Here is a 27,866-nt window from a genome sequence, read left to right on the forward strand (position 1 = left end):
AAAATTACAGACCTCTACATGCTTTGTAAGTAGGAAAACCTGCAAAATCGGCAGTGTATCAAATACTTGTTCTCCCCATGTAAAAAAGTAAGTATACTCCCAGGAAAGTTGTAATTTTTCTTACAGATTTAGAAATATGGATATGTAATCTTCACTTCAACACTATTGATAGTAAAAATGTATAATTTATTTGTAGAATAATATGCATCAAGGTTGAAGTTTCTATGACAGTTTCTATGACAAGATCCACAGAATAAAACCTTTTAATTGATTAATAAATCAAGAAATACTTTTTTCACCAAAGCATAGGTTGAAGAAGCTGGCCATTTCTGTTTAGAATAGTATGCATCAAGGTTGAGGTTTTTATTACCATAATTGAAAAAGATAGTGAAGATATAAGAAAATGTGTTTTCAGTGATTTACTGATTATTTTAAATCAGTACTTTTTTTCACCAACACAAAGGTTGAACAAGTAGACCAGCTAGTTCTAGAGTCATTTTCATCAGGTTTAAAGTTTATTTGACCATAACTGGAAAATATATTGAAAATATAGAATAAACATGTTTCCTTTGATTTATTGATTATTAATTAATCAATTAATACTTATGACCATGTGAAATGTAGTAGTTGCATTGATAAGAATGTTATTAATAATGTACCATACGTCTGGTGAGATTTCAGCAATTACCCTGTTCAATCTTTTCCCATCTCTAAATGTGGTAGGGAGTCTGAATTAATGTTGAATCTCAAATATGAAACTGGTTTCACCTTTGTAGCGATTGAGAGATGAACAACGTTTTTCCCACTAGATGGCTCTGTTCCCCATCAAGGTAAACAAACCATATTTTAAGGAAAGTAGGGGGGAGCGGGGGCATCTAACATTTTCCTCCATAACTCAAACTACTTGAAATACACTAGTTATCTTTTGATGTAAGAAACATCTGTGCACTAATTAATTATACAATTTATATTTTCACTAAAGGACAAGAATATTACATTTAATGCAAGAAATCAGTGTTACAATTGCCCCCTTATTTTTAACAGTTTTTGGGGGAAATTGTAACACTGAACAAATAAACTATATTTACTCTCGGTATCTCAGATAAAGGCCCACAAACTAATCACATTACTGTTGTAGAATCTAATGTTTCTTAAGGAGGAAATTACTATGTTACAATTTCCCCCGGTCTCCCCTACTATGTAAAGTTCAGTTAATGATGATTTTAACGGTTGGGGCAAGATCAGGTTGCCTGTTGCTATAGAGACAATACACGAGAAAGTTATTGTAAGTTTGCTCACGTTTTATTCACAGAAATATAAAGTATTATGTCAAGTACATCACTTTTGTACAAAATTGCACAGACTCTTCAAAACTCAGCTAGAAAACAGAAATCTGCGTTAAATATTAAAGAAAATAACGGTAGGCCAAACCGTAACGCCCGCACTAGTCTCTGATATGTGAATGAGTCTTTGAGTATCTCACTGCAGAAAACAATAGGAATTACATAAATTAGACTTGATAAATGTATTTCACATCGGCCGAGAATTAAATAGCTACTTTTCAAAAATAGCCTACCTATCAAATTGGCACATATCGCAAACTGCCTCCTTCCCACTCTTCCTGTTATTTACTAGTCTGATATACGGCGCCAAAGGGTGATTGTCACCATATGGCCATGCAAGAGACACAACGTAGCTTACCGCAGTTTCTAACTACAGATGCTGATTTACTTCTAACCTATTATTGAGTTGGGCTTTCCTAGCATGACCATCTAGGGACTACATTGAGACCGCCTGTACACACATTGCCGCGGTGCCAATAAGTAGCACTCCCCAAATGATGGTCCCCAAGTCCGACGTTCGTTAGAACGTACACAACCAACTTCAAAAGCAAATCTTCAGATGTCTTGTCCTTGGCCAAAATTAACGATATGAAACCTGGGACAAAAGAATCACCAAACAAAGGTTCAATGGAGGACGAGCCAGTTATTACACACTTGGATTGGCTATATCACACAAGTATGGGTCTTTGCGTTTCAAAATTGACACGTTTATTAACGCTATCTGACGCGTTAAATAGGCTAACACAAGTTTGATGCGTCTATTAAGATACATTGAACTATCCCGAAATCAAAGACCAGCAACTGCAGTCATTTTCGTTATTTTGGTTTCACTGCTTTTGCTTCCTCTTACTCTTCTATTAAAACAGTTGAACATGAAAACAGCTTTACAAATAACGAATTAAACAACCAACGACACCCGCCGCCCCAAAGCCAACCTGGTCTCAGGGGAATACGTAACATTATTTAATTCTGTAACAGCTGAATTTTTATATGTTAAATTACATGGGGTACAATACAATGCACTACCAAAACATATCATATGTTATGAATTTGTTAAAAGTATGTTAAGAATGCTACTAAAACATATTAACTTATGTATTGACAAATTACATTTGACATTAGGATTAAGGTTAGGTGTCAAAGCCATGGGTTTAGGGTTAGGGTTAGAAAAGGTTTGGGTTATGGTTTCTCCATGGATTTGAACTTGCACTCAAGTAATAAAAGTCAGGGGTGTTTCCGCCTGTCCACCATCCCCTACCAAAACACTTAACTCTGTGTTCTCTACGTCCCCTGCATTCTCTACTTTCTTCCAAATTCAGGTATCAAAGGTTTACATGAAACAATTTACGTATTCCCCCAGAATCCAGCCTATTTGAACAAAAGCAAACCAATATTGTTATAGCAGCTTACTAGCCTTAGGAGTTTCCCTTGGAGTATTGCAATTATGATATGAAATTGCAAGTTACCTAACTGAAAGGGATGTTTTTTTGTTTGTTAGGGAGACCATTGGTTGCATCCATCAGCTAGTTTTGTTTCTGTCCAGTGGTCCGAGATAAACAGATGTCATATCGATATTACTTTTTAGGAGAGAACATTGTTTGCATCCATCAACTAGTCAGCTATTTAGTTAGTCTTTCTGGCCAGCAGTCCTAGCTATTTTGAGGAAGGGGATGAGAGATTTTGCTTCCTTCTAGCCACAACAAAAATGTATACTTTAGTTCTACATTTCCTGCTGCAGTGGCAGGTGTGCAACAGAAGCGTACGTAAGCAATAAGGCACCAGGGGTCAATATACACATGCTAACAGCTGTTCTTAGGCACAACACATTGTATAGTGTCTAGACAAAGCACTTAGCTGTGGCAATGTATCTCAACCGCAGGATGCCTTATTGCAGTTTTAAAACAATTTCCAACCTTTGCATGTATTAAGTTAAAAAAAATGCACATGCTAAAGAATTGACGTGTAGTCATATTCAATTGCTGATCGGTCAAGTCGTACTTCATGGGTCAGTGCAATTTAAGTCAGTTATTTGAGTCAGTGTTACTTCCTGTGTATTTATGTATTTATTGATACGCAAAAACCCACCTGCATTCAATACACCAGTATTTAGTCACACTCATAGATGTCAACCATAACAAAAAAGGACACACTTCCATTCCTCCGGTTACTGTGGTTTTCCTGTGCCTTTGACTCCCATAGCGAATAATACCGAATTGTAGCCTGCACCTTCAATTGCTAGTTGGTATTAGACTTTAGCCTGTACCTTTCACCTGCCATAGCTGATGAAATCAGACCACAGCCTGTAACTTTGAATTTAACTTTGACTGAATTAGCAGCCTTTGATATGAACATGTTGCCAGCAGCACCATATCAGCTAGTTGGAGTGGTGAGTTGTGTTCTGGTTGTTGGAGCAGTGTTTTCAGGGTTTGGATTTTTTCTGTTAATTTAGGAAATACACAGAAATTGAAATTATCTTTCAAATTCCAATTTCAATTATTTTCAATAAGGAAAATCTGAAATTTGGTATACATTCAGAATTTTCTGGAAACTAACTGTAATAATAAATGTCTCTAACTCAATGCCTAGGTAATGAGGCATATCAGTATTAACACCATATCGTATTGTGAAAATTCAGTGTAACTGACAGGCACTAAGACCTTCTGGCTGTAGACTTAAAGAAAATATTAATCTCTCAAACAACATCACACTCCCAATTACTGTACTTGTGTTACCATTCATTACAACAAAGCTTCAGGAGTGGAAAGTGCATTTTAACTCCCTTTGGGGACAGCGAGGATATCCGGGACAGGCTAGAAGCAGCTTTACAAACATTAGTGCTGTGCTCAAGAGGGACTGGGAGGAAATTGGGGAAACCATTTATTTCGGGTCACTTCAGCTCTTGATCAACTAAGCAGGGCGGTGACAGGGCCTTTGCTCCAAGGGAATTGTGGGTAGGGCCGGAAGGAAGTGGTCTGGTGAAGTGAATCAAAGCCATATGACTCCTCCGCTAGACTGCTTTCTTTTCTCTTCTTTCCCTTCCTCCCTGTGATTTGGACCATGTCCACCCGCAAACAGTTGAGTCCAAATCTGTGCGCTTCTTTGTCTCATCCTCAAAAGAGGGCTCCCGGTACTGATTGCAGGGCCTAGGGGCCTCAGTAGAATGAGTACTGGTTCTCCACAGCTCGGATCCGGCGCGTCCCCTCTGTGTCCTGGTAGTCCTCTGAGGCGCCGCTAGAAGCGTCTAACAGGCGTTCAGAGCTATTACTCCTGCTAACCAGCCCCCCTCCTCCTCCTCCACCTGGCTCACTGCGGGGAAGGGAAGGAGGAGCGGTGGGGGAGGACGAGGAGCTGGAGGAGACAGGGGTGTCAGAAGCAGTCCCCGCCGTCTGGGACACCCCGGCAAGGTGGAGGCTCGGCTGGGCCGGGTCAGTCCGGCAGCCTAGGTCCCTGGATGGGGTGGGGAGTCGAGGTACGGCGTCGTTGTGGGAGCAACAGACCGAGGAGGGATATCTGTCTGTAAGAAAAGAGCAGTGTTTTAAGAGGCCCGATACATTTCAGGTTTCACAAACACAGCTTTTCATTAAAGATGCTGTGCAGAAACACAAGTTAAAGTACTGACCAAACCCCCCCCCCCCACCCGGTTACAATCCCCTCCCTCTGTGAGCAACAACAACGACAACAGTCGCACCTCTGATAAAGACACGGCTGAGCGCCGCGTATCAATAAAGCCTTTTACACGCTGCATCAACAGCCGACTCACTGTGTATGTGTGTATTTGTGTATGTGTGTATTTGTGTGTGTGTGTGTGTGTGTGTGTGTGTGTGTAGAGGCCCAGGGCCCAAGGGAAACAGAGGGTCTCTTTGTGGTTGTCAGGCTGGGGGAGGCCAGAGCCAGGGACCAGCCCTGCATTCAAAACCCCTGTGGTATAATCGGCCTCTCGCTCTCCCTCTTTCTAAATGCACATGAGAGCATTCATCGCCTGCCAGGCAAGGGGTGGGTGGGGGGGTTGTTGCGGGGAAGGCTTGTTGGCTTTCTACGTTGGAGTTTTCAAGACGATGAACCTCCTCAGTCCATGGGCTCGTCACGTTTAGCGGTTTTGTCCACACTGGGACTACAAGACATTCACTGAGCATCATGTCTACCAGAAATGAGCCAAGGCTCTTGTTAAAACATTGCTGTGCCTGTCACCCGGTTTATTAAATGAGGCTTTGCAGTAACAAGAACAGTTACGCTTAGAACTGGCCCTTTAAAAGGCCTGATAGACAAATGGTCAATCCCTTACATGACACAAACATGCTGTGATCCAGATAATATTTGGTTGCTTTTTTTCAACTGATTCACAGGACTTTTAGTGGCGCGTGTGTGTGTTGGGTACCTGTCGGTGTGCGCTGCGCCTGCACATAGGAGCGCAGCGTGATGTCAGCCGAGCCGCCCGACTCCAGGGGGATAGGGTGGGCGTGGAAGTGCCGGAGCATATCGGAGACCGTGTGGAACCACAGGTGGTGAACGTGGCACTGGCCGTTATCATTTACCGACAGGCGCAGGTGCTGGGGGGAGAGAGTAAGGCGGTGACTAACACCAAGGACCATTTCAAGTGGTCGTTTCACGTATGACACTCCTCCGCATTGACTATAGCGCTATGAATGTGAGTCCTGAATTATGAGAGGGACAGATAGACAGAGAGGTATACGAGTGGAAAGCTAGAGAGAGAAAAAAGCAGGCTGTAATGCAGAGTATGACTGGTTGTTTGAGGGGTGCCAGAGAATGCCAAGACTGACACCGGAGGAGAGCAGAGCTGGCTTCCTGAGCGTTGGCCAGCAGGATGTGGAGGTGGATCTTGTTTCCTCTGGGACATCGGCGTGACATTACTGCAGCACTGCACTGCTACATCTCCTGAACTGTTTCCTGTCACATACCTGCTGCCCCAGAGGGCATCTGAACAGGGTCTGTTTCACATCTCAGTAACACCACAGAGTGTGGCGCCGGTCCTCTCACTCCGGGAGGACAGCTGTACACGCTTTTGATGCGTTTTCTATTCCGTTTTATGAATTCTGCAGATGGTTATCTGTTTTTTTTTTTTTAAGTTTGCTTGGTAAGACTACCACAAAACAAATTTGTTGGTAAGGTCAATGTTTATATCAATATATATATACTTTGTCTGGGCTACACTGGGAAATTCAAAAGAGTGCTGGCATCCTCTTCTTGTTTCCTGACTAAAAGATATATTTTTTGCCTTAGCAACTTCATGTTCCCCTGTATTTTTGCCGGACCACATAAGAGCCGAGAAGAACAAATGTCTCTTACTGACTGACTAAGTGAGTGAGTGACTGACTGACTGACTAACTGTTGTTAAATAGCATAGGGGTTAGAGACACGGACCTGCAAACTATAGGTCCCGTCCTCAAATCTCGTCACATTCAAAACACATTATGCATTAGGATTTGTTCCGGATAGCAAACATTCCGCAGAATACAACCTTCAGTAGCTATGTTATATTAAGCCTAAAATAAAACTGTTTATTGTTATATTGCAACTATTTTATGGTGGAATTTCGAAGTACGCATCCGTGCATGCTTTTGGGGTAATATAGGCTAGATCAAACCCCTTGGGCAGTAAAAGAGTAGGGGTTTCCACGATTCTCTCTTCTTTTCATGAAAGAGTCAGTTATCGTCACCTATATTGGTAGTTATTGTATCAATGTTAATCACTAATTAAAGGAAAATGAACCTTTTTGTGCCATGAAATGAAATAGCTTTGGCTGTGTAAAGTTCATCTTCAGTCTCGCTAGACATTGCTCCTTTCTTATGACTATTCCAAGTACTAAGTTGGTAGATACTTTTAGGCCTAATACTGGCTAATTAGCTGTTAAAACGGCCAGTGGCAAAAGCAATACATTTTATAGATGCTATTTGTGGTGAAGGTAAACTTAATAAGAAATGTTAGCCAGTTTAACACAATGCTTAATGGTGTCTAGCGAAATATTCAAACTTGGTGTGATGTTAATGTGTGACAAAATGATCTAATGTCAAGATGCTATAACAACATTAGGCAAATGTATAGCACCGTGGTGTAGTGGTTAAGGATATTGTCTCTCATGTGGGAGACCCAGGTTTGAGTCCAGTGAGGGCAACAGTATGTATTACTTTTAATTGCAGGCCAGCTGAACTAGGCTTGCCTGGTTCCTTTTCTGGTTTTTAGATGGCTTTGGAGTTTCCTCATTTGTGATTGGCTCACCTTAGCTTTGCCCTGGAAATTGAAGGTCAGGACATACTCGCCAGGCCGTGTCTCGCTTTGGCGAATCACAAACAGCCCATGGCTCCTAGCTCCGCCTGCTAGTACCAGTTGGGCTGCCCGTACACGTGACAGCGTCCCATGGAACCACGGGAACCCCGAAAGACTGGGGTCAAACTCTGCCTCGGTTGCCCCCTCGCCAGGAAGCCCTGAATGAGCGAGACAAGGATGAGAGGTCACAGAAGAAAGGATAGACCACACACCTTCTGTAGCCTACACTGACTTTTTGCTATTTAAGTATTTATGTCTAGATGTTCTCTTGGTGTGTGCGTGTGCGTGTGTGTGTCTGTGTTTGTGTACATACACATAGGGTTTTCTACACCAGGAAAATGCTATTAATGGGGATATTTTCACAGTCCCCATTTTACAAAATGTATATTTTTTTGTTTTAAGTGTTAAGTTTATGGTAAACATGAGAGTTGGGGTTACGTTAGGTAAAAGGGGTTATGTTTAGAGTTCAGTTCATGGTCTAGGTTAGGTTTTATGGGGTTATGGTAAAGGATTAGTGAATATTTCAGTTTTCAAGGGGAACCAATTATGATTTTTCCATTTCTAGAGCTATGTTAGAAGTGTGTTTGTTTCTTTACCAGTGGTGGGGCTGCTGCCCAGAGACTCCTGGGATTGTAGGAATCGCTCCAACGGAACATGGGAGGGGTGCTGGGTGGAAGGCAGTTCTCTGCAGCGGACTGAGGGGGCGCTATACACTTCTGTTGCCGTGCCACATGATCTTTCTGGAACGCGATGGACCCCTGAACACAACAACAAAACCATCCCAACCTCAAGACAACACCCATAGTAACCAGACTGGAGAAAATATGTGTTTCCTCTCAAAGGACGAAGTGTGACGTTAGGTTCTTATGCGTGTGCGCATGTGTATGGGTGGGTGTGTCTTACCCTCGGACAGAAGCTCACAGCTGCAAGAGGCCACCATGGAGAAGTCTTTGGAAGCCTGGCCATGGGGACACGACGCCAGCTCAATGTCATCTCCACTGTCCCTGGGTCACATGCATACACAAACGTCTGTTTACAGCCAGTCAAATATGTACTTCCACTGAAACAACTAGCAGAAGTGTGTGTGTGCGAGAGAGAGAGAGATGGAACTGTCAAAAACTCCCCCTGTGACTAGATGATTAATTACTGTTTGTCCCGTCCCTTCCCGTCTGTTTCCCTCCATCCCTCCCTCCCTAATACTAAATATTTATCCCTCCATTTACCCAGGGTCCATGCAGTCCTGGATGTCAGCAACCCAAGAGTTTTTCTGCAGTGAGTCAATGGTCTCCAGAATGTATTCTCCTCCGTTTTCCACCTGTAAAATAGAAACAGACAGAGAAAGAGAAAGTGAGACAACACGAAATGAGCGACTGGGTATAACAGACCACCAACCTGCCATTGTTACTGACGGTTACTATTTTCATTATCATGTTTTTCTTATTATGGCTGGTCTCTGCTGTTTTACTAATTGTCAACAGGAAACTTCTTGATTATTTGGTTGCTTTAATAATGTCCTATTGTGAATTAATTAATGTACATTCTTACCTAGTGCCAATGGAGTAATTTGAATTAATTTGCACAATAAGAGATCTGAGAGAATTTGGTTGGTATAACATTAGAAACCAACCCCTTAGCTCTCAGGGGTTAAGACAGAGGTATTCAAATATTTCTTACACATGTTGAACTACACTCACCTAAAAGATTATTAGGAACACCATACTAATACTGTGTTTGACCCCCTTTCGCCTTCAGAACTGCCTTAATTCTACATGGCATTGATTCAACAAGGTGCTGAAAGCATTCTTTAGAAATGTTGGCCCATATTGATAGGATAGCATCTTGCAGTTGATGGAGATTTGTGGGATGCACATCTAGGGCACGAAGCTCCCGTTCCACCACATCCCAAAGATGCTCATTGTTGACGTGCTGTACTCTGCTTGCTGTTACCTACCTGGCTACCTGCCAAACTTTTTCGAATTTACTCGATATAAACTAATTGGTCAAAATTCTATTTTAGAGTTTTACCAACGCAATATTTATCTGTTGACCTCTTACCCAACTCTTTTTGGACATAATTAACATAACTACTCAACCTGAACACCCGAGGCTAAGTATCATTACAATGCCTTTTCACTGTAATTGTTGTAGCAACAACACGGAGGATAATGTTCGTCTTAAGTTAAAGATAGCAGAGTTAGAGGCTCGGCTTCTGACGCAAATGCCAGGCAAGGATTATGCTAGTGTAGAAATAGAAAAATCTGCGTCAGTGCCACCAGGTAGAAACGATAGTTTTGTTAGCCCCCTGGCACAGCTCCTGCAGCCGGGCAATAACTTTTCTTGGTCACTGGGAAGAAATGCCGTCGACCAGTTAAACCTGAATCGTTGCTAAAACCAACTGAGACTTTGAACAGGTTTTCCCCACTGGAGTCGGAGTCAAGGCCCGAGCCGTCTTCGGAGGGGAATGATCGGCAGGCATGTTCTACCGGTGGCCTTGAAAAACTGAAAAAATTAGTCATTGGCGATTCCATTACACGCAGTATTAGACTAAAGAATCAGCCGGCGATCGTACATTGTTTACCGGGGGCAGAGCCACCGACGTAGCCGCAAATCTGGGGTTGGTGCTAGCAAAGTCTAAAACTGGCAAGTATAGAGAGTACAGAGATATTGTTATCCACGTTGGCACCAACGATGTTAGGATGAAATAGTCAGAGGTTACGAAGCAGAACATAGCATCAGCATGTAAATTAGCTAGAAAGATGTGTCGGCATCGAGTAATTGTCTCTGGCCCCCTCCCAGCTAGGGGTGGTGACGAGCTCTACAGCAGACTTGCGCAACTCAATCGCTGGCTGAAAACGGAGTTCTGCCCGTCGCAGGAGGTAGAGTTTGTAGATAACTGGCCTTCTTTTTGGGACTCTCCCAGAAATAGGGCCAGGCCTGATCTGCTGAGGGGCGACGGACTCCATCCTAGCTGGAGTGGTGCTCTTCTTTTGTCTAGGAACATTGACAGGAGTCTCACTCCTATAGCTTTAACACGAGATAGGGTGCAGGTCAGGCTGCAGGCTGTTAGCCAGCCTGCTAGCATAGTGGAGTCTGTCGATAGCATAGCCAGAGTAGTTAGTACAGCTTTACCTATTGCCACTGTGACTCGTTCCAGGCTGAGAAAAGTTAAACAAGGTAGTGCTAACAAAAACAACCTTATTAAGATAAAAAGCCTTCCTCCACCTCGGTCAAAAATAAAAATAATTGTATCACTTCGCATCTCAAAATGGGACTCCTAAATATTAGATCTCTTGCTCCAAAGGCAGTTGCAGTAAATGAATTAATCTCTGATCATAAACTAGATGTTATTGGTTAATGTGAAACGTGGCTAAAGCCTAATGAATTCACTGCCTTAAATGAGGCCTCTCCTCCTGGCTATACTAGTGATCATATCCCTTGTGCGTCCCGAAAAGGAGGGGGTGTCGCTAATATTTATGACAGTAAATATAAACTTACTCTCAAACATATCACCGAGTTTCATTCTTTCGAAGTTTTACTCATGAAAGTTAACCAGGCCGATAAATCATTTTACATAGCTACTATTTATAGGCCCCCCGGGCCATACACATTGTTCCTCAATGAGTTTCCAGAATTATTGTCTAACCTTGTAGTCATGGCAGATTCTAATTTTTGGCGATTTCAATATTCATATGGAAAACTCCAATGATCCTCTTCAAAAAGCCTTTGAAGCCATAATTGACTCAATGGGTTTCATCCAACATGTCTCAGGTCCAACACATTGCCACAATCATACCTTAGATTTAGTCCTGTCACGAGAAATAGATATTGTAGATCTAATAATTTACCCCCAAAATCCTGGATTATCGGATCACTGTCTTATTACATTTACCGTTAAAACAAGAAATCCACTTGCCCCCCAAACAATGAGTTTCAAAAGCCGTACTATAAATTCTCGGACTACAAATAAATTCCTTGATATTCTTACAAGTTCACTCATTAACGACAGAGTAAATAAATCTGTAAACGATCAAATCGAGGATCAAACTCAATACTGCGAAATACATTAGACATAGTTGCACCACTAAAAAATAAAGAAATACGCAACTAGAAACTTGCTCCCTGGTACACCGACAATACTAGAGCACTTAAGCAAGCCTCCAGAAAATTGGAGCAAAAGTGGCGCTCCACCAAGTTGGAAGTATTTAGACTAGCCTGGATAGACAGTACAGTACAATACCGAAAATCACTTACGTCTGCTCGATCAGCTTATTTCTCCAACCTGATTGAGGTGAACAAAAACAATCCAAAACGTCTCTTTGATACAGTTGCAAAGTTAACAAAAAAGCAAAGCTTAGCAAGTGAAGTGGGTCTTCACTTTAGTTGTAATGAATACATGAACTACTTTGATGAAAAGATTGTCACCATTAGAAAACAAATAACTGACTCCTTAAATAGTTATGGTCCTCAAAATCTCAGTTGTCCAAAAAATGTCCTGAACCTCCCTGACCAGGTGTCAATGGGGACACTTTAATTTTTTGATACCGTATCGCTCAACACATTCATAAAATTTGTAATAAACCCACAAACTCTCAGCTAGACCCGATTCCTACAAAATTACTTAAGGAGTTATTTCCTGTGCTAGGTCAGCCAATGCTGAACATAATAAATTGCTCCCTTTCCTCCGGATGCGTACCAAACTCACTAAAAATTGCGGAAATTAAGCCTCTTCTAAAAAAATCTAATCTAGATCCCGACATATTAAACAATTATAGGCCAATATCGAACCTCCCGTTCCTCTCAAAAATCTTAGAAAAATGTGTTTCCCAACAACTAAATGCCTTCCTAAAGACAAAAAACATTTATGAAATATTCCAGTCCGGTTTTACATCCCATCATAGTACTGAGACTGCACTCGTGAAGGTAACAAATTACCTTCTAATGGCCTCAGACAAAGGTTCCGCATTCGTCCTGTTGTTTCTTGATCTTAGTGCTGCTTTTGACACTATTGATCACTCCCTTCTCTTAGAGAGACTGGAAACCAATATTGGGCTACGTGGACATGTTCCAGCCTGATTTAAATCTTATTTATCTGAAAGATATCAGTTTGTTAGTGTGGATGGCATATCCTCTGACAAGTCAAAGGTATGCTTTGGTGTTCCTCAAGGCTCGGTTCTGGGCCCATTATTGTTCTCACTATACATGCTCCCTCTGGGCGATGTAATCCGAAATCACAATATTAACTTTCACTGTTATGCTGATGACACACAGTTATATATTTCAATGAAGCATGGAGAAGCCCCTAAATTAGCTATTTTGGAAGCATGCGTTTCAGATATTAGGAAGTGGATGACAGAGAATTTCTTGCTCTTAAACTCAAATAAAACAGATATGCTCCTTTTAGGACCCAAAAAACAAAGAGCGTTGTTAGCAGATCTCACTGTGAACCTCGAACCGCTGCATGGTCGTATCCCAAAAAACTGTAAAAAACCTTGGCGTTACCCTTGACCCTGACCTCTCCTTTGAAGAACATATAAAATATGTCTCAAGAGTTGCTTATTTTCATCTTCAAAACATTGCAAAAATTAGAAACTTTCTATCAAAAACTGATGCAGAAAAATGTATCTATGCTTTCGTTACTTCTAGATTAGATTACTGTAAACTTCAATTAGTGCTGCACACGGCTGCTAGAATCCTAACTAGAACAAAAAAATTTGAACACATTACTCTTGTCCTGGCGTCCTTACATTGGCTGCCTGTTAGGGTTAGGGCTGATTTTAAGGTTTTACTCTTAACTTATAAATCAATACATGGACTTGCTCCTACTTACCTTGCTGAAATGATCCAGCCATACATACCTACACATAACCTTAGATCGCAAGATGCAGGCCTTTTAATTGTACCTAGAATTATCTCTACAGCACGGTTTATAATTAGGTGTAACCTGGCCCGGGGGCGTGAAGGTGACCAGTAGGCTTGATACTGTCCACCCTTGCTGTCTTGCCAGGTGGGCTCTCGTCGCCACTGGGATGCCCTCCCTCCAATGCCTTTCGGGGGAAGAGTCACTGGCTTGTTGTTGACTCTCTGTTGCGCACTTGTGCAATTGGGCTGTACGCCGCTAGCAATACTCGGCCCTCATTCAGGGGGGTTGCGGTTGGTGGGTGTCCCTTTGGTAGATGCCTGGCAATGTGGTTGGATTGATTTCCTGCCTGTTGGGCCCTGTCCGGGTAGGGCCACAGTGTCACCGGACCCCCCCATCTCAGTTCCAAGGTGTTACGCTGCTACATTATTGTGCTGGGGGATATGAGGGATGTACTACTAACTTTTCTCAGTTTCCTCCAGTTTTAAATTTTAGAAGGAGATGAGGTCCTGGTCCACACCTGCGGATTACCTGTTTTGGGGGACCCGTTGCTGTCCCTGTCCTTGTCCACCTGGTCTTACTTCTGACCTAGTCTAAAATCGAATATACTCTGGATTTAGCCCAGAGAAATGTATTTATTATTCCAATTGGACTCTTAATATCTCACCCGGCACAGCCAGAAGAGGACTGGTCACCCCTCTGAGCCTGGGTCCTCTCTAGGTTTCTTCCTAAAATTCGACCTTCTTAGGGAGTTTTTCCTAGCCACTGAAATTCAACACTACTGTTGTTTGCTCCTTGGGGTTTAAGGCCGGGTGTCTCTGTAAAGCACTTTGTGACAACTGCTGTTGTAAAAAGGGCTTTATAAATAAATTTGATTGATTGATTGATTGATGCTCTATTGGGTTGAGATCTGGTGACTGTGGGGGCCATTTCAGTACAGAGAACTCATTGTCATGTTCAAGAAACCAATTTAAAATGATTCGAGCTTTGTGCATTATCCTGCTGGAAGTAGCCATCCGAGGACGGCTACATGGTGGTCATAAAGTGATGGACATGGTCAGAAACAATGCTCAATTGGCACTAAGGGGCCTAAAGTTTGCCAAGAAAACATCCCCCACACCATTACACCACCACCACCACCAGCCTGCACAGTGGTAACAAGGCATGATGGATCCATGTTCTCATTCTGTTTACGCCAAATTCTGACTCTGCCATCTGAATGTCTCAACAGAAATCGAGACTCATCAGACCTGGCTTGTGCAAATTGTAGCCTCTTTTCCTATTTGTAGTGGAAATGAGTGGTACCCGGTGGGGTCTTCTGCTGTTGTAGCCCATCCGCCTCAAGGTTGTGCGTGTTGTGGCTTCACAAATGCTTTGCTGCATACTTCGGTTGTAACGAGTGGTTATTTCAGTCAAAGTTGCACTTCTATCAGCTTGAATCAGTCGGCCCATTCTCCTCTGACCTCTAGCATCAACAAGGCATTTTCGCCCACAGGACTGGATGTTTTTCCCTTTTCACACCATTCTTTGAAAACCGTAGAAATGGTTGTGCGTGAAAATCCCAGTAACTGAGCAGATTGTGAAATACTAAGACCGGCCCGTCTGGCACCAACAACCATGCCACGCTCAAAAGTGCTTAAATCACCTTTCTTTCCCATTCTGACATTCAGTTTGGAGTTCAGGAGATTGTCTTGACCAGGACCACACCCCTAAATGCATTGAAGCAACTGCCATGTGATTGGTTGATTAGATAATTGCATTAATGAGAAATTGAACAGGTGTTCCTAATAATCCTTTAGGTGAGTGTATATCTTGGTGTAGGGCTCAGGGCTCGATTTAGGATCTGTTTCAAGTTCTGAACTCACCGCAGACAAGTATGAAGATGACAGTTCATCTGGTATGTTTGGCTAGGCAGTGGCATTGTTTGGATATGTGCATTGCGTGTTTTCTTACCCGTACCTTGAGGACGAAGGTGTTGTCCTTGTCGGGCATCTCCAGGGGCATTGTGGTCCTCACCTCCACAATGGCCGATAAAGGGATGCTCACTTTGGGCTTGGATGACTGTTGGACACAGGAACTAGCGTCAATTTCAATTCAAATAATTTTTTTTGTGTCAGAGAAGCTGATGACACTGTGTAGGAGGTTTATCAGTTGATCAGACTTAGGCAATGTTGCTCCTCATCTCCTCCATTCAGCTCATCTCCGGGATGGGGGGGTATCAAATGGCACTTTCTGTATCTAAACAGATATTTCCTGTTCCTCTTGGCCTACTTAGATCACTTTGCATCCTTGGCAACAGTTGAGGGGACCCTGGCTGGCTTCACTAATCTAAGTTGACAGAATTGGTGAAAGAAAGCACTTTCGAGGAGACTTAGCTCACCAGCGTACTTCTGCAGTGAAATATTCAAGGAGGTGAGGAGAGGATTGAAGAGGGCATTTGGACTGCATGCGTTGACACTGATTCCATCCTAAGACTTTTCAGTCTGTCACAATGCAGCATACTTTATGACACAGTAGTTTCTTTCCGCCTGCCTAGAGACTGATGGCTGCTAATGGGAACTGATGCAGAGCCCCCAGGCAAGTCCGGTAGAAGTGAAACTTAATGACTGCAATATTTTCACAGAACAGTGGTCAAACAGGCCTACACCAAGCAGTAAAAATGTCAACATGAGATATTCCTAGAGGAATTGAAACTGGCTGTCAGGAAATAATATTGCATATCCCTGTGTGAGTGAAATGTGTAAAGGATTAACTTACCAATAATTTCGATCAATCCATCTATACCCATAATCTTATAAACAATCAAATCTGTTCCATAAGCAAGCTATCCCTCCTTATGTCAAACAACAGACTGCATGTGTCATCTCTCCTTTTTCTTGCCCTGTATGTAACTGTTCTGTAGTTCATTTCCTCAAGTGAGCACACAAACTCCCAGCAAGATGAGTTGAGGTACTTGAGAAAGCCCACCATCTTTCTGGCTTAAGCTCTACTCACACTGCAGCTCCTCTCACTCTCTTCCTCCCCCTCACTCCAACTCTTTCCTCTCTAGGTCTTTTCTCTCTTCCTTCTCCTTCCCTCTCTAATTACTTTCAGACTTCAATGTAAATTATCTGTCCAAGTTTCCCTAAAGTCAAATGTTGACAAGAAATCTTGAGAACATTTTGCCCTCCCTCCCTCCCTCCCTCCCACCCTCGACGTCACCTGTTCTCCCGGTCCCCTGAATTGAGGGAGAGCGGAGAGATTTACACACTCGGCTGCACTGCCTTTAGTCTTGTTCAATCTCCTTTAAGTCAAAGCCAGTGATTTGTGAAAGCCCACATAGACAAATCGTGTCTGTGTGTTTTTACTATGTGTGTGTGTGTGTTTTTTACTATGTGTGTGTGTGTGTGTTTTTACCATGTGTGTGTGTGTGTGTTTCTGTCCGTGCCCGCGTCACTCTCTACCTTTGGCGGTACATAGAACTCCAACAGGAACTTGTCTCCGCCTTCGTCTCTCCTGGTCTTCCTCAGCAGCAGACGGCACTTCTGCCACTGAGCTGCCCCCATGCAGTTTGTGTCGTCTGCCACCATGTACCGTAGCGCTCCGTCTCTCTGGACCTCCAGGAGCTCGGCCTTGTGGCCCTGGGACCCACGGGGTAGGCGCAGTCTCTGGGACCATTTCTCCCCGCTTGGCTCCCCTCCCACCACCCCTCCGTTGGGCCTTCTGACCCCTCCGGCCATGGGGTCCGGTTCCGGGGAGGCACGCCGGTGCCAGATCTCCTTCACTCCATCAACCACGCAGAGGCTCATGTTCCTCAGGGAGAAGCCCTTCTTGAAGCGGGCCTTTGGGTGACCCAGTGACACGTCCTCCGAGCTCCGTGACTGGCCAAGGGCCGACACCTTGTGGGCGGGCCGAGTACCGCGCGGCGGGGCCACAGAGTTGGAGCTCCCTCCGCCAGTCCCTCCCGCTATTCCCAAACCTCCACTGTCCATGCTGTCCAGGGACTCGCTGGAGGCACCGGCGTCCTTGCGTCTCTGGTAGAGGTCGTTGTGTCCGTAGGGCAGGGGGCAACCCTGAATGCCAAGGAACGGGACGATGCTGTATTTGGGCGGCGCGTCTGCGCCGTCGTCCCCCGGGGAGAGGGAGGCCTGTTGGTCACGGGCCTGGATGAGGGCGGCAGAGAAGCACTCCAGAAAGTGTCCAGCAAAGTGCCGCGAGAAGCTGCTGTCGGCGCCCGGCGAATCGTAGCACGGGTTCTCCAACAGGAAGCGGCGGAACTTGTGGGCGAAGTCTGCGGCGGAGGCTCGAGCGTGCAGCTCGCAGAATTCACGCCAGTCGGGCAGCGGGCATGAGGACAACTCCGGGCTGCCGGGCACCACCGCACCGTTCATTACTGAGCCATGCCAACCTGCCTGGGAGAGGCTGAGAGAGAGAAATAGATGTGCAAATGATTAGAGAGATATGATAAAGAGATATGATATAGCCTTGTACACTGTATACAGCATACAGTGGCTATAAAAACAATTTTTCTCACATGAGTGTGCTACATTCTGACATTGAAATGGATAGAATTATTTTTTTCCAACTTTGGTGAATAGCAATTTCCAACATTTTCTACATGTTCTTAGTCAGAATGAGGTCCAGGCTTGACTGGGCAACTCCTGGACATTAATCGTTCTGTTTTTAAGTCACTCGAGTGTAACTTGAGTTGAAACAGCGACTAAACAGGACACACCAATCACACACCAATTATTTTTGTCTCTGCCCACCAGACAATAAACATTGGGCTGTGCTTTTTAAATGCAAATATTGCTTTTTGTGTTCTGGATCTTTGTAGAATGACATTTCTATGTATGAAAGGTTACCATATAAACATCTCAAAATGTATTTTGAGAACAACCCACAACAATCCCACAATCCAAATCTTAATAGTAATTGTTACCAAGGAATTGTTGAATACTGTTTTCTGATTAGATTGAAAGGTGTTCCAGAGTGTGCAGGTTGGTTTTGTATTGAAATCCACTAAGAGTAATGTGGTAATGAGAATCTGTATTGAGGAAATGAAAAGAGCAAGTAAAAATTGTAATCAGAAATGTTGTCACAGTCACTATTTGATCCCATTTTATGAACAACAGCAGTCATGAGTATCATGAGTGTTGGGAACAGGCTACAGAAAGTAGTCATGTTTATTTAATAACAATATTTATTTTCTTAAAAAAACATGAATTTGGAAACGTTTTAAATGATAATGAATGAATATTAGTCTTATTTTTTATTAATATTAATGAGATCAAAACCCCTAGTACAAACTATATTAAAAAAACTGAACTAAAAGGGACACTAGTGGTTTACAGGAAACATCTAGCATGTTGTTTCACTAAGCTATGTAGCTACTAAGAATTAAGTTAGAGTACTCACACAAAAAAGTCCAGAAAGTGTATACCTTCTACAAGTTTTTCTGCAACTTCTAAATTGACTGGCATGAGGTAGTGGCACTTGGAAATCCATGACTTATTAATGGCATAAAATAAAAAGGTTATATGGACATAACAAACAGATACTGGTAAAGACATTAAAAAACACAAAAAATATATTCTTACAAAAAAAAATATGAACCCAAAAATGGAAGATGGCTTAAGGGTATGTGGGCTTATTAGGTCCTCATTCCTTTTTCTCAGGAGTACAACGCAAATCCCCCAATAATGCATGCACAGCTGAATTAGGCTATACCATCAAAATCCAGAAAAAAAGCTGCTACATTTCTCACCCACCTTAAGGAAAGTTACTCTGAAACCTTCATAACAAAGCCCTCATTGACAGAGAACTGAACCAAGAGCCAATTAAGCCAACTGGTTTTGGGGCTCTGTTTGCAAACACAAATAGTCCCCAGGGAGCCACAGGAGAGTAACAGGATCAACAGAATAGTGAAGAAACTAAGAGAAAATAATTTCATGCACTGAAAAGAATCATTCAAAAAATAATAAAGCTAATTGTAATGCTACCTTACCCTAAACAGAGTACACAGTGGCAGAATACCTGGCCGCAAGAACACACTGTTCACAAAGCAGGGGGAAATGGAGCTGCACTTCCTAACCCCCTGCCAAATGTATAACAACATTAAAGACATATTTTTTCCTCAGATTATGCAAACCAACAAATAATTTAAAATCAAACACTGCTTAACTTCTGCATCTGCCATGCAAAATATGCATTTCTTCTGCACTGTATGTCGTTTATAATATAACACTTAAAATATTGTGTGAGGTTTACTATCGATCTTTTTTTCATTTTTAATTTAATTCCATTTTTAATTCTTGTTACTTATTATGTTCCTTTTTATCTACTTGCTTTGACATTGTAAACAAATATGGAAACTGTGAAAGAGATGTTAGAGAAAGAGAGGTAGCGCGAGAGAGCGAAAGAATGTTTGAGAGGATAAGTGTTTGTGTGTCTGTGTGTGGGTCCTTTATCCCTATGCTGTGCCAACACACAGTGCGTGCAACACCCGTGAGCCTGCCTGCATGTTTTATCACCAACACAAACAGACCTTACAGTGAGAATGTGTGAGTCCTGGCATTGACAGCTTCCACGGTCCCTGTTTGGAATGGTGTGCCATGCGAACAACAGAAGACGCGTGAATGAAACAGACTGCTGAGCCCTGGAGAGCGCGGGTGCGTTTGTTAGAGGTGACAGCAGTAGCAGCAGGCAGCCCGTCCTCCCAGTAGGACAAGTGTTCCCTTCACTCCGCCCTGCTACAATGACCTACATCACCACTACAGGACATAAACCAGCTGACATCATTTTTAGAGGTTACTGACACGGATGCAACTAGGGCCTATGTGCAGGAAATTATTTCCTTTGAGTATTTTTGGTGTTTATCTCTTACATCTATCTCTGTTTATGTTTAGTAACAGTGTTTGGTTTGCAGTTATACAGATAGCATGACTCCGTCCGCCACAGATTAATCTGATGAGGCAGGCGTTCAAAGAACTTCCTTGAAAGTGTTGCAGACATTCATGGTCTTAGCGAGTAGGGAAGAAAAAAAAACATATGGATAAGAAAATGCAGACCACTTATTTAAATTTATTATAAACTTCTCAGAGTGCATTTAAATGAATGTTTTAATCACAGAACTGTCTTTATCAGTTAGAAATCTACTATTCTGTTATTTACTAAAAAGTTCCTTGGAAAATTATTTTATCTTATCTGTCTTTGCTCGTAGATTCGTAGATTCTACTTGGACTCATCCTTGTCAGTGCCTCACTCTTCCTTCACAACGACTGACATTCCCACCCCTGTCTCATCCTTCTGTGATCCTCCACAATTACTGAGAAACTCATCCCTCTCTTATCCTGTCTCAGTGAATTTATGACTTGGCCTCATCCCTTCTTCTCTCCTTTTCTTAGGACCTACATTTCATCACGTTAAAAGAATATGTTCTTTGAATGCAGAACACGTTTAACTTAGGCTAGCGTGTTTGGAGTGGAAGGTTAGACTAGTGGATCAAGCATCTGACCAATAATAAAACAGTTCCTGGATTGAATGCCGGAGCCGGCACGGTGGGAAATCTCTCTCTGTCCCTCGGCAAGGTTAACCCAAATCACTCCCTGGTTGCTAGTGAAAATATGTAATGTATGAATGTCCTCAGTTATATTTGACTCATTTAATAATTACAACAAAACCCTGTTAGGTTTCTGGAGTTGGTCATCTTCATTCATTACCTTGTAAAAGTGAAGATTGTAAACCTGTATCAACACCCACAAAAGCAGCTATTAATCAACAAAATGCACAGTTTGTTTGTCACCAATGTTATCTGTGGTAATAAACTGAAGATTCCATACCTGCATTTCTGCTGTCTCCATGTCCGGCACACATCTGACAGACTGGCTGGAAGACATGTGTCAGGCACTAGTGCTGTAGGCCTTTCTCTCACCCACCATCTCCCTCTCATTCTCTGTCTTTCCCTTACGCTATCTCTCTGTGGTTTGTTACCCAGAGAAAACAACCGAAACATTTCATTAAAGCCATATCCAACAGCGTCAGCTTCCTCACAGCTCTCCCTCCTCTTCCTTAGTACTGTAGTGAAGGTTGTGAAGATCTCAAGCCAAAACAGTGGCTAGGGAGGTAGTTTTGCTTGTATTTGAGTTGGATTTCAGCTGTCCTTATTTCCTTAATAACTAAGTTACATTCCGAATCTTGAGGTGCCGTTTGCACGCACAGACACAGTTCTCCTCCACCACCACCACCTGCTATTCTACATGCAGGCAGATTTGGTTATTTTCAGAAACATCTGCGTGGGTCATCTTGTCACACAGGCTTAGCGCACAACTCTCGTCCTCTGACTGGAACTAATTCCTGCACTGCTGTTCAAGGACAAGCCTGGAGTTCTGTGCCCAAATCCGCGAGTGGCTCTCTTTTCCTCTCATTCACCTCCCATTTGAGTTCCCATTTTTACATGAGCTTATAATTTAACAAAATTGTACTTCATATGGATTAATATCATAAATGCGCAAACGAATTACATTTACAATGAAAACCAAATGAAATCGAAATATGATAAAATAATGTCTTTGACACATTTCCAACATTTTCCCTCATTAACTAGGCTACGTTTGATAAACAGTCTGTCTTTCATGTCTTCTGTCTCTCCCCCTTCCCTCTCCTGCTCTCTTTCCTCTCCTCTCCTCCTCCCTTCTCCTCCTCCCCGTGTAGCTCTGGTAGAGAACCAAGTGAGCTGGATCAAATGAGATCACATGAAAGACGGATTCAGGCTGAGCTGTGAGAAGGATGAGGAGGAAAACACCCGGCACATCCAGCTGGTTGGAGGGAGGCAGCATCCATCCAGCAACCTCTTTCAAGATGTTAAGACATGTTTGTGATGCCCAGATAAAACCTCATCGAGGTATATCAGGGCATGTGGAGGGAAAGTGGGGGTGTGGGGGATTTCGGTCTCTCTGGAGGGAGGAAAACTCTGGATCCAGTACCTAAGGATCCGTAATTCGAGTTAATCAGAGGCTGGGTGTAAGAGGGTCTCTTAGATCCAATTTGAGGTTGGTTTGACAATTGAGATGAATAAGCTGCATTGAGTCATTGTGTTGAATCTTCTTTCTGTGGAGTCCAGCCCAGAGATTACTGTCTCTCACCAAATAGGGGCCCATCAGGCCTGAAATACTCTTATTTCAGACACAGCAGAGCAAGCAAGGTGAAAATGACTGAGTAAGATTTATTTTTGTGATTGAGACTCTCGCCCACGCATGCATTCACACACACACACACACACACACACAAACACACACTGAAGATAAAGTGACAGAACATATATAAGGTACCACAGCCAGTGAAGCTAAGGTCTCAGAATAACTAGCCCTTTGAAAATAAACAATGTTCCTGAAACCTGTTTTCTAAAAATCCATTGCTGTATATGCTGGCGTAACTGTCCTACCTAAGCACTGTGTAATTGAATGCATTGTTTAACCCATCGTCAGCTTGTTAATAAGCGCTGTCTTACTGGTGTCGTATGTGATTTGTCATTAAGCTGACTGGGATGGTAATCACAAAGTGTTGTAATAACTAGCTAGCTTCCCCTGAGTATGTGATGGCTAGGACACAGTCAATACCAGTCCTGCTATATAAAAACCCTCTGGTGGTCCGTCTTCAGCAGAAAATAAAACAGCACAAATGACAGGGTGTATTTCTTGAGCTTGTGCTCTTCCGGTAAAAAGAGGATATGGACCTTTCTCAAGGATACTGGACACTCACACAGCATGAAACCCAAGCCAGAGAGGCTGCTAGAGGAAGTGGAGATCACAGGATTTATAGTACATGTCAAAGTTCAGGGATAGCAGAGGCTGAAAGGGTCATCAAGTCCATGACACCACACATTGTATGGCAGTGAGTGAGATAAAGAAAGACATTAACACGGTTTGAAGAAAGAGGAAATAGAGGGCACGAGAGATTGGAAGAAAGAGGAGAATGAGAGAAAAAACAGCAAGGTATTGAGATGAGAAGAATGAAATAAAGAGATAGAGGCTGAACCTATGGAAAAGGGGAGCGGAAGAGGGCTCGTGTTCATTCTCCATGATCCAGCTGCTAAAACAATCTGTGTGTGTGTGTGTGTGTGTGTGTGTGTGCGCAAGTGTAGGTAGAAAGGCCACCTGGGACAAGGATGGAAAAGCAGACCCTTAACCCAGCAGACCCCTCAACCTTGAATGGAAAGACACTCCTGATACAAATACACGTTATTCAAACACCCCCACATCACACACGCAAACACACACACACACAAACGACACACACACAATACAGTTCCCCCAAAAACCTGCCCCCTTCCCCTGACAACCAGACACAATGGAAGATAATAGGAGCCCTCAACCCCAGCATCTTTCATATTACTGTTCACACAGCACCTTAAAGGGATCATTCACTCAAAAAATGTCAGTCAGCATCTCAGATACCATGTATCCATTCAGCAGACAGCGTTTTTATCCAAAGCAACTCAGTCATTCAAACATATGTGTGGTCTCGGGGATTCAACCCAGTACCCTGGCATAGTACCCTGGCGTAGTACCCTGGCATAGTACCCTGGCATAGTACCTTGGCGTAGTACCCTGGCGTAGTACCCAGACGTAGTACCCTGGCGTAGTACCCTGGCGTAGTACCCAGACGTAGTACCCTGGCGTACTACCCTGGCGTAGTACCCTGGCGTAGTACCCTGGCGTAGTACCCTGGCGTAGTACCCTGGCGTAGTACCCTGGCGTAGTACCCTGTTTAACTCATCTATTGAGCATTGGTCGAAGTCAGTGGTTCCCAAACCTATGTAGCTATATTTTCTAGATAAAATGTTTTGCATGGCAATGCGTCGTCTCCGCTGTCCACCACACGTACAGCTCCATTTGAGAGAGCATCGGACATCACAGGTCTACCTCCACAACAATTGGCATTGGTCTCAAAAACTGGTAAATGAGTGGTTTGGAAATGTTTAATTTGCTTTGACACTGATTGGTTGGATATGATCCAATCACTGATTATTCTGTTTTGCGGAACACCCACGTTTGAACGTCAACACGAACGGCCCCTGCGGCGGCCAGCCAACTGCAGCCACCACCTCCCCCCCTCCCCAGAGAATACTGTTGATATCTCTGTCAGGCAATTTTGCTACAGTAACCGTAACCGACCCTGGACTCGAGGACAGGAAAGAGACATTACTGGGGGTCTGCTAAATGCATTGATGAGGAGACAAGTGTGCTAAGCAATATCACGTGGTCTTCAGATGGAATGTCCTGTTCTGTATAACGTTGATTCATACAACACATCCAATGCACCTCCGCATGGCTTAACATCACGCACTGAACGCGGCCACACAGGCACAAAAGCAGGCACTGCTCGGAGGGATTTGGTGCCAGCAGGGCTGTGGGTTGTGGACTCTGTCCCTCCCTCTGATTGGCTGAAGTGGACTGCCAGGGATGGCGTCTCCCACCCCCGGGGACCTCTGGACACAGCCATGCTTTCTAAGATTAGCCCGGCCAAGTCATGTGTGCAGTCCACTGCAACGCAACACATGCAGGAAGTTGCTGCTGGGACACCGACCAAATACACATCCAGGAATACTGTACTCAGCTTGATTACTAACCCTAACCGACTGCATTGTTACAGAGCAACAGCATCTGCCACCATGTGCATGATGAACAAAACGTTCAACTTTTAAAACACAAGGCGACAACAACCCAAAAATCTAAATGTCTAATTTATTGCCTCTAGAAATCATGTCCAAAATGAACAAAGCTTGAACTTTTGAGATCTGCCAGAGCAGATCATTACAGAGTGGACTGTTAAGCTAGTCTGACTCTCCTGGGAAGTGACTGACTGGCTCATCAAAGGATTCCAGACGCCAGAGAAACTAATGGATGTCAGAATGAAAGTAGGAACAGAGATTCAGTAGCCCAAAATAAGAACTCTGGCGGGTAGAAATGGGTCAAAGTTGTAGCCCCTCTCACCTGCTCTGCATGGCCTCTTCGTCAAAGACCTGAAATAATGGCCTTTGACCTGGCCTCTGATAACCTTGCCTGTTGCTTCCTGACTTTCATCTAACCAACTGTCTTACAGACTAATTCATTTTCAAGAGGAACATAGCAACAGATTTACAATTCAGTGTTCCCTGCTCAAATCATACAGAACGGAAGAGGGAGGGAAATGCCGAAACTAACCTTAGGTCAATGTTTAGTACTGGGGGGGATTGTAGGACTTTGTCAGACTATGAGGAATGTCAGATCCTAGGCAGTGAAATAACTGGGGGTAGGTAGGATTCCATGCATAGTGACTAACATATTCGCAGATACAACCTCTCCAATAGGCTCCAGATTGAAGTATTCACACATTCAGAATCTCCTATAGGCTCCCGACTGATGGTTTTACAGACGCAGCTAGATAGCTTCAAAGATCCAGCCTCTCCTATTGGCTCTAAACTGATGCTTTTACAGATACAGCCTCCCCTCTCCTCTAGACTGATGCCCTGGCCCCTAATTAGACTGGGATGACAAGACAGAAGGCAGAGCAGGCATGCATTCCTTACCGCTCAATCACCAAACTCTGCCACATTCTGTACACATAACATATGCCAACGCTGAAAACAAAAACCTGGAAATAAAAGCTGTTTGAGTGCTGTATAACAACAACAAAAAAGTAATCCTAACACAAATCCATTGTTCCCATCTGATTCTGACTGGGCCTACAGTGGACCAGAGGCGCATCCAGTGATGTGAAACACGCAACAAGGAAGCACTTATAACAACGCACACGCCACTGTGCATGTTAAACACACTAATTAGCATGTCCTCTACCGGCGAGAGAGCCCGCAAAGACAAACAGAGCTAATGTAAATATTGGGAGAGAAATAGGCTGCCTTCATGCAGCGTGCCTCCGTATGGCTAACAGTGATAAAGGATTGAATATCGGAGACGCGCATTCCGCGACTTGATTCCGCTTCCTGTCCCTTTCACTCACTAAATGAATTTCACATATGACCACAACATCCCGAAATGCAAGATGTTGGAGTACTGAAACGTTAACGATGAACAGGCAATAATCAAGGAATACGTTCTGTGGACTAATATGGGAAGACTGCTGGAGCATCGTTCTCATAATTTTAGGGTTGAAATAGGCTTATTTACGTTGTTGCAAAAGCATAATTGACGGGCATAATGGTTGTGTGTTTCTTTTCCGAGTATCTGTTTTGATATAGTCTATCGAATGAAACATTGGCATCAATCAATGCAATAGTAGCCTAGAAGCAGATCTTCAGCCTACATTAGGCAAAGACATTTACAAAGCGCTGTGAACTAAAATATTCCAGATTTTAGTTCAGGCCTATATGGCAGTCCATGTGAATGGGCAATACGCTTTAGCCTGTACGCTACAGTTTACATGAATGAGAAATAACGGACTCTTGAATGGCTGGGAGCCGAGTCTGCGGCTGAAAGAACGGATTCTAAAATCCGCGTCAATGAATGACCGTTACCGGATTAAGCTACTGCCTTTATAGCCCACGCAAGGCCAGGACATAGACATAAGGCAGTGAATTAATTCAGGAGACACTTCAATGTTATCGTACGCTATTTTGTCACTGAACAGATACCTGCAGTGCTTAATGGATTTTGTGTTAAACCTGTAGACTAGGCTACCGAGACCCCAAATCCCGTGTAGCAGTAGATTAATGTTTTGAGACCTCTCTGAGCGCATCATCAATCCAATGTTGTCTGTTATAGCGTAGGTGGCATACCTGTCTGTCACAATACAATTTTTCTTAATGGATACGTTTCAGCACTTAGCCGAAACGTGGCGAGTCAGACAGCTATCCTTCAGCACCTGGCGCGACCACTTTGAGGGTTTAGCCTAGCCTATGGCTTTCACCTCACTAAAGCACGATACAACACATTATCATAGTGTACAAATAATAATAAAATTAATAAATTATATGTAGGCCTATATTACACGTAACTGGTTATAATCACAAAGGCCACTCTTATGGTCTATAAGCATATATGAGCTATGCTTCTATAAACCGCAATCCATGTCCGAACTGAAGCCACAAAATGGAAAACATTAACGCAGCGGAGCTAATACCTCGATGTCCGACTCACTGCATGACGCTAACGATGATGTACTGTCGGAGAGGCAATCCTTGTTCTGTTGTTGTTTTGTTGTCCAGTCAAGGCCAATATGCGTTCATTATTTTCGTGTCGTTATCGTCGTGAGCGGTTAGACAGGAAACAACTACTGGCGGCGTAAAACATTGTATCCATCCATCCGCGCAACGCACATTGACTGCACTCAACCTACCGTCTCTTATGTGGGGGTGGCCGGGTGTGTGTTTGTGTTTGTGTTGTGTGTGTTACACTCGCAGATCTATT

At 43.3% G+C, this 27,866-nt stretch overlaps 1 protein-coding gene across 6 annotated transcripts; it reads right to left on the reverse strand.

Moving 5' to 3' along the window:
* Positions 1-1,174: 1,174 nt before the first annotated feature.
* LOC105005599 (SH2B adapter protein 2) lies at positions 1,175-27,834 on the reverse strand. 6 transcript variants are annotated; one of them, XM_013133022.4, is made up of 11 exons: positions 21,303-26,198; positions 20,014-20,234; positions 18,404-18,508; positions 16,926-17,883; positions 15,436-15,543; positions 8,849-8,940; positions 8,529-8,629; positions 8,222-8,383; positions 7,578-7,783; positions 5,719-5,890; positions 1,176-4,857 (listed from the first exon to the last, which is right to left on the reverse strand). In XM_013133022.4, the coding sequence occupies exons 4-11, from the start codon at positions 17,850-17,852 to the stop codon at positions 4,496-4,498; spliced, it is 2,130 nt and encodes a 709-aa protein (XP_012988476.1). In that variant the 5' UTR covers positions 17,853-17,883; positions 18,404-18,508; positions 20,014-20,234; positions 21,303-26,198; the 3' UTR covers positions 1,176-4,495. The 6 variants fall into 6 exon arrangements, with proteins under 6 accessions (XP_019905520.2, XP_019905522.2, XP_012988476.1 ...); XM_013132812.3 differs by lacking the exons at positions 20,014-20,234; positions 21,303-26,198 and adding an exon at positions 27,580-27,834; XM_020049961.3 differs by lacking the exons at positions 18,404-18,508; positions 20,014-20,234 and having other exon boundaries at positions 1,175-4,857; positions 21,303-26,202.
* Positions 27,835-27,866: the final 32 nt, after the last annotated feature.

This window comes from Esox lucius, chromosome 1, assembly GCF_011004845.1.
Source record: "Esox lucius isolate fEsoLuc1 chromosome 1, fEsoLuc1.pri, whole genome shotgun sequence".
Classification (NCBI taxonomy): Eukaryota; Metazoa; Chordata; class Actinopteri; order Esociformes; family Esocidae; genus Esox; species Esox lucius.

Coding starts and splice junctions, on each gene's coding strand:
- LOC105005599 (XM_020049961.3), bottom strand. CDS start 21,475: ATGTTTCGGTTGTTTTCTCTGGGTAACAAACCACAGAGAGATAGCGTA. Junction 8,630..8,848: donor CAGGACTGCATGGACCCTGG/GTAAATGGAGGG, acceptor CATGTGACCCAG/GGACAGTGGAGATGACATTG. Junction 4,858..5,718: donor GGCGCAGCGCACACCGACAG/GTACCCAACACA, acceptor CTTTTCTTACAG/ACAGATATCCCTCCTCGGTC.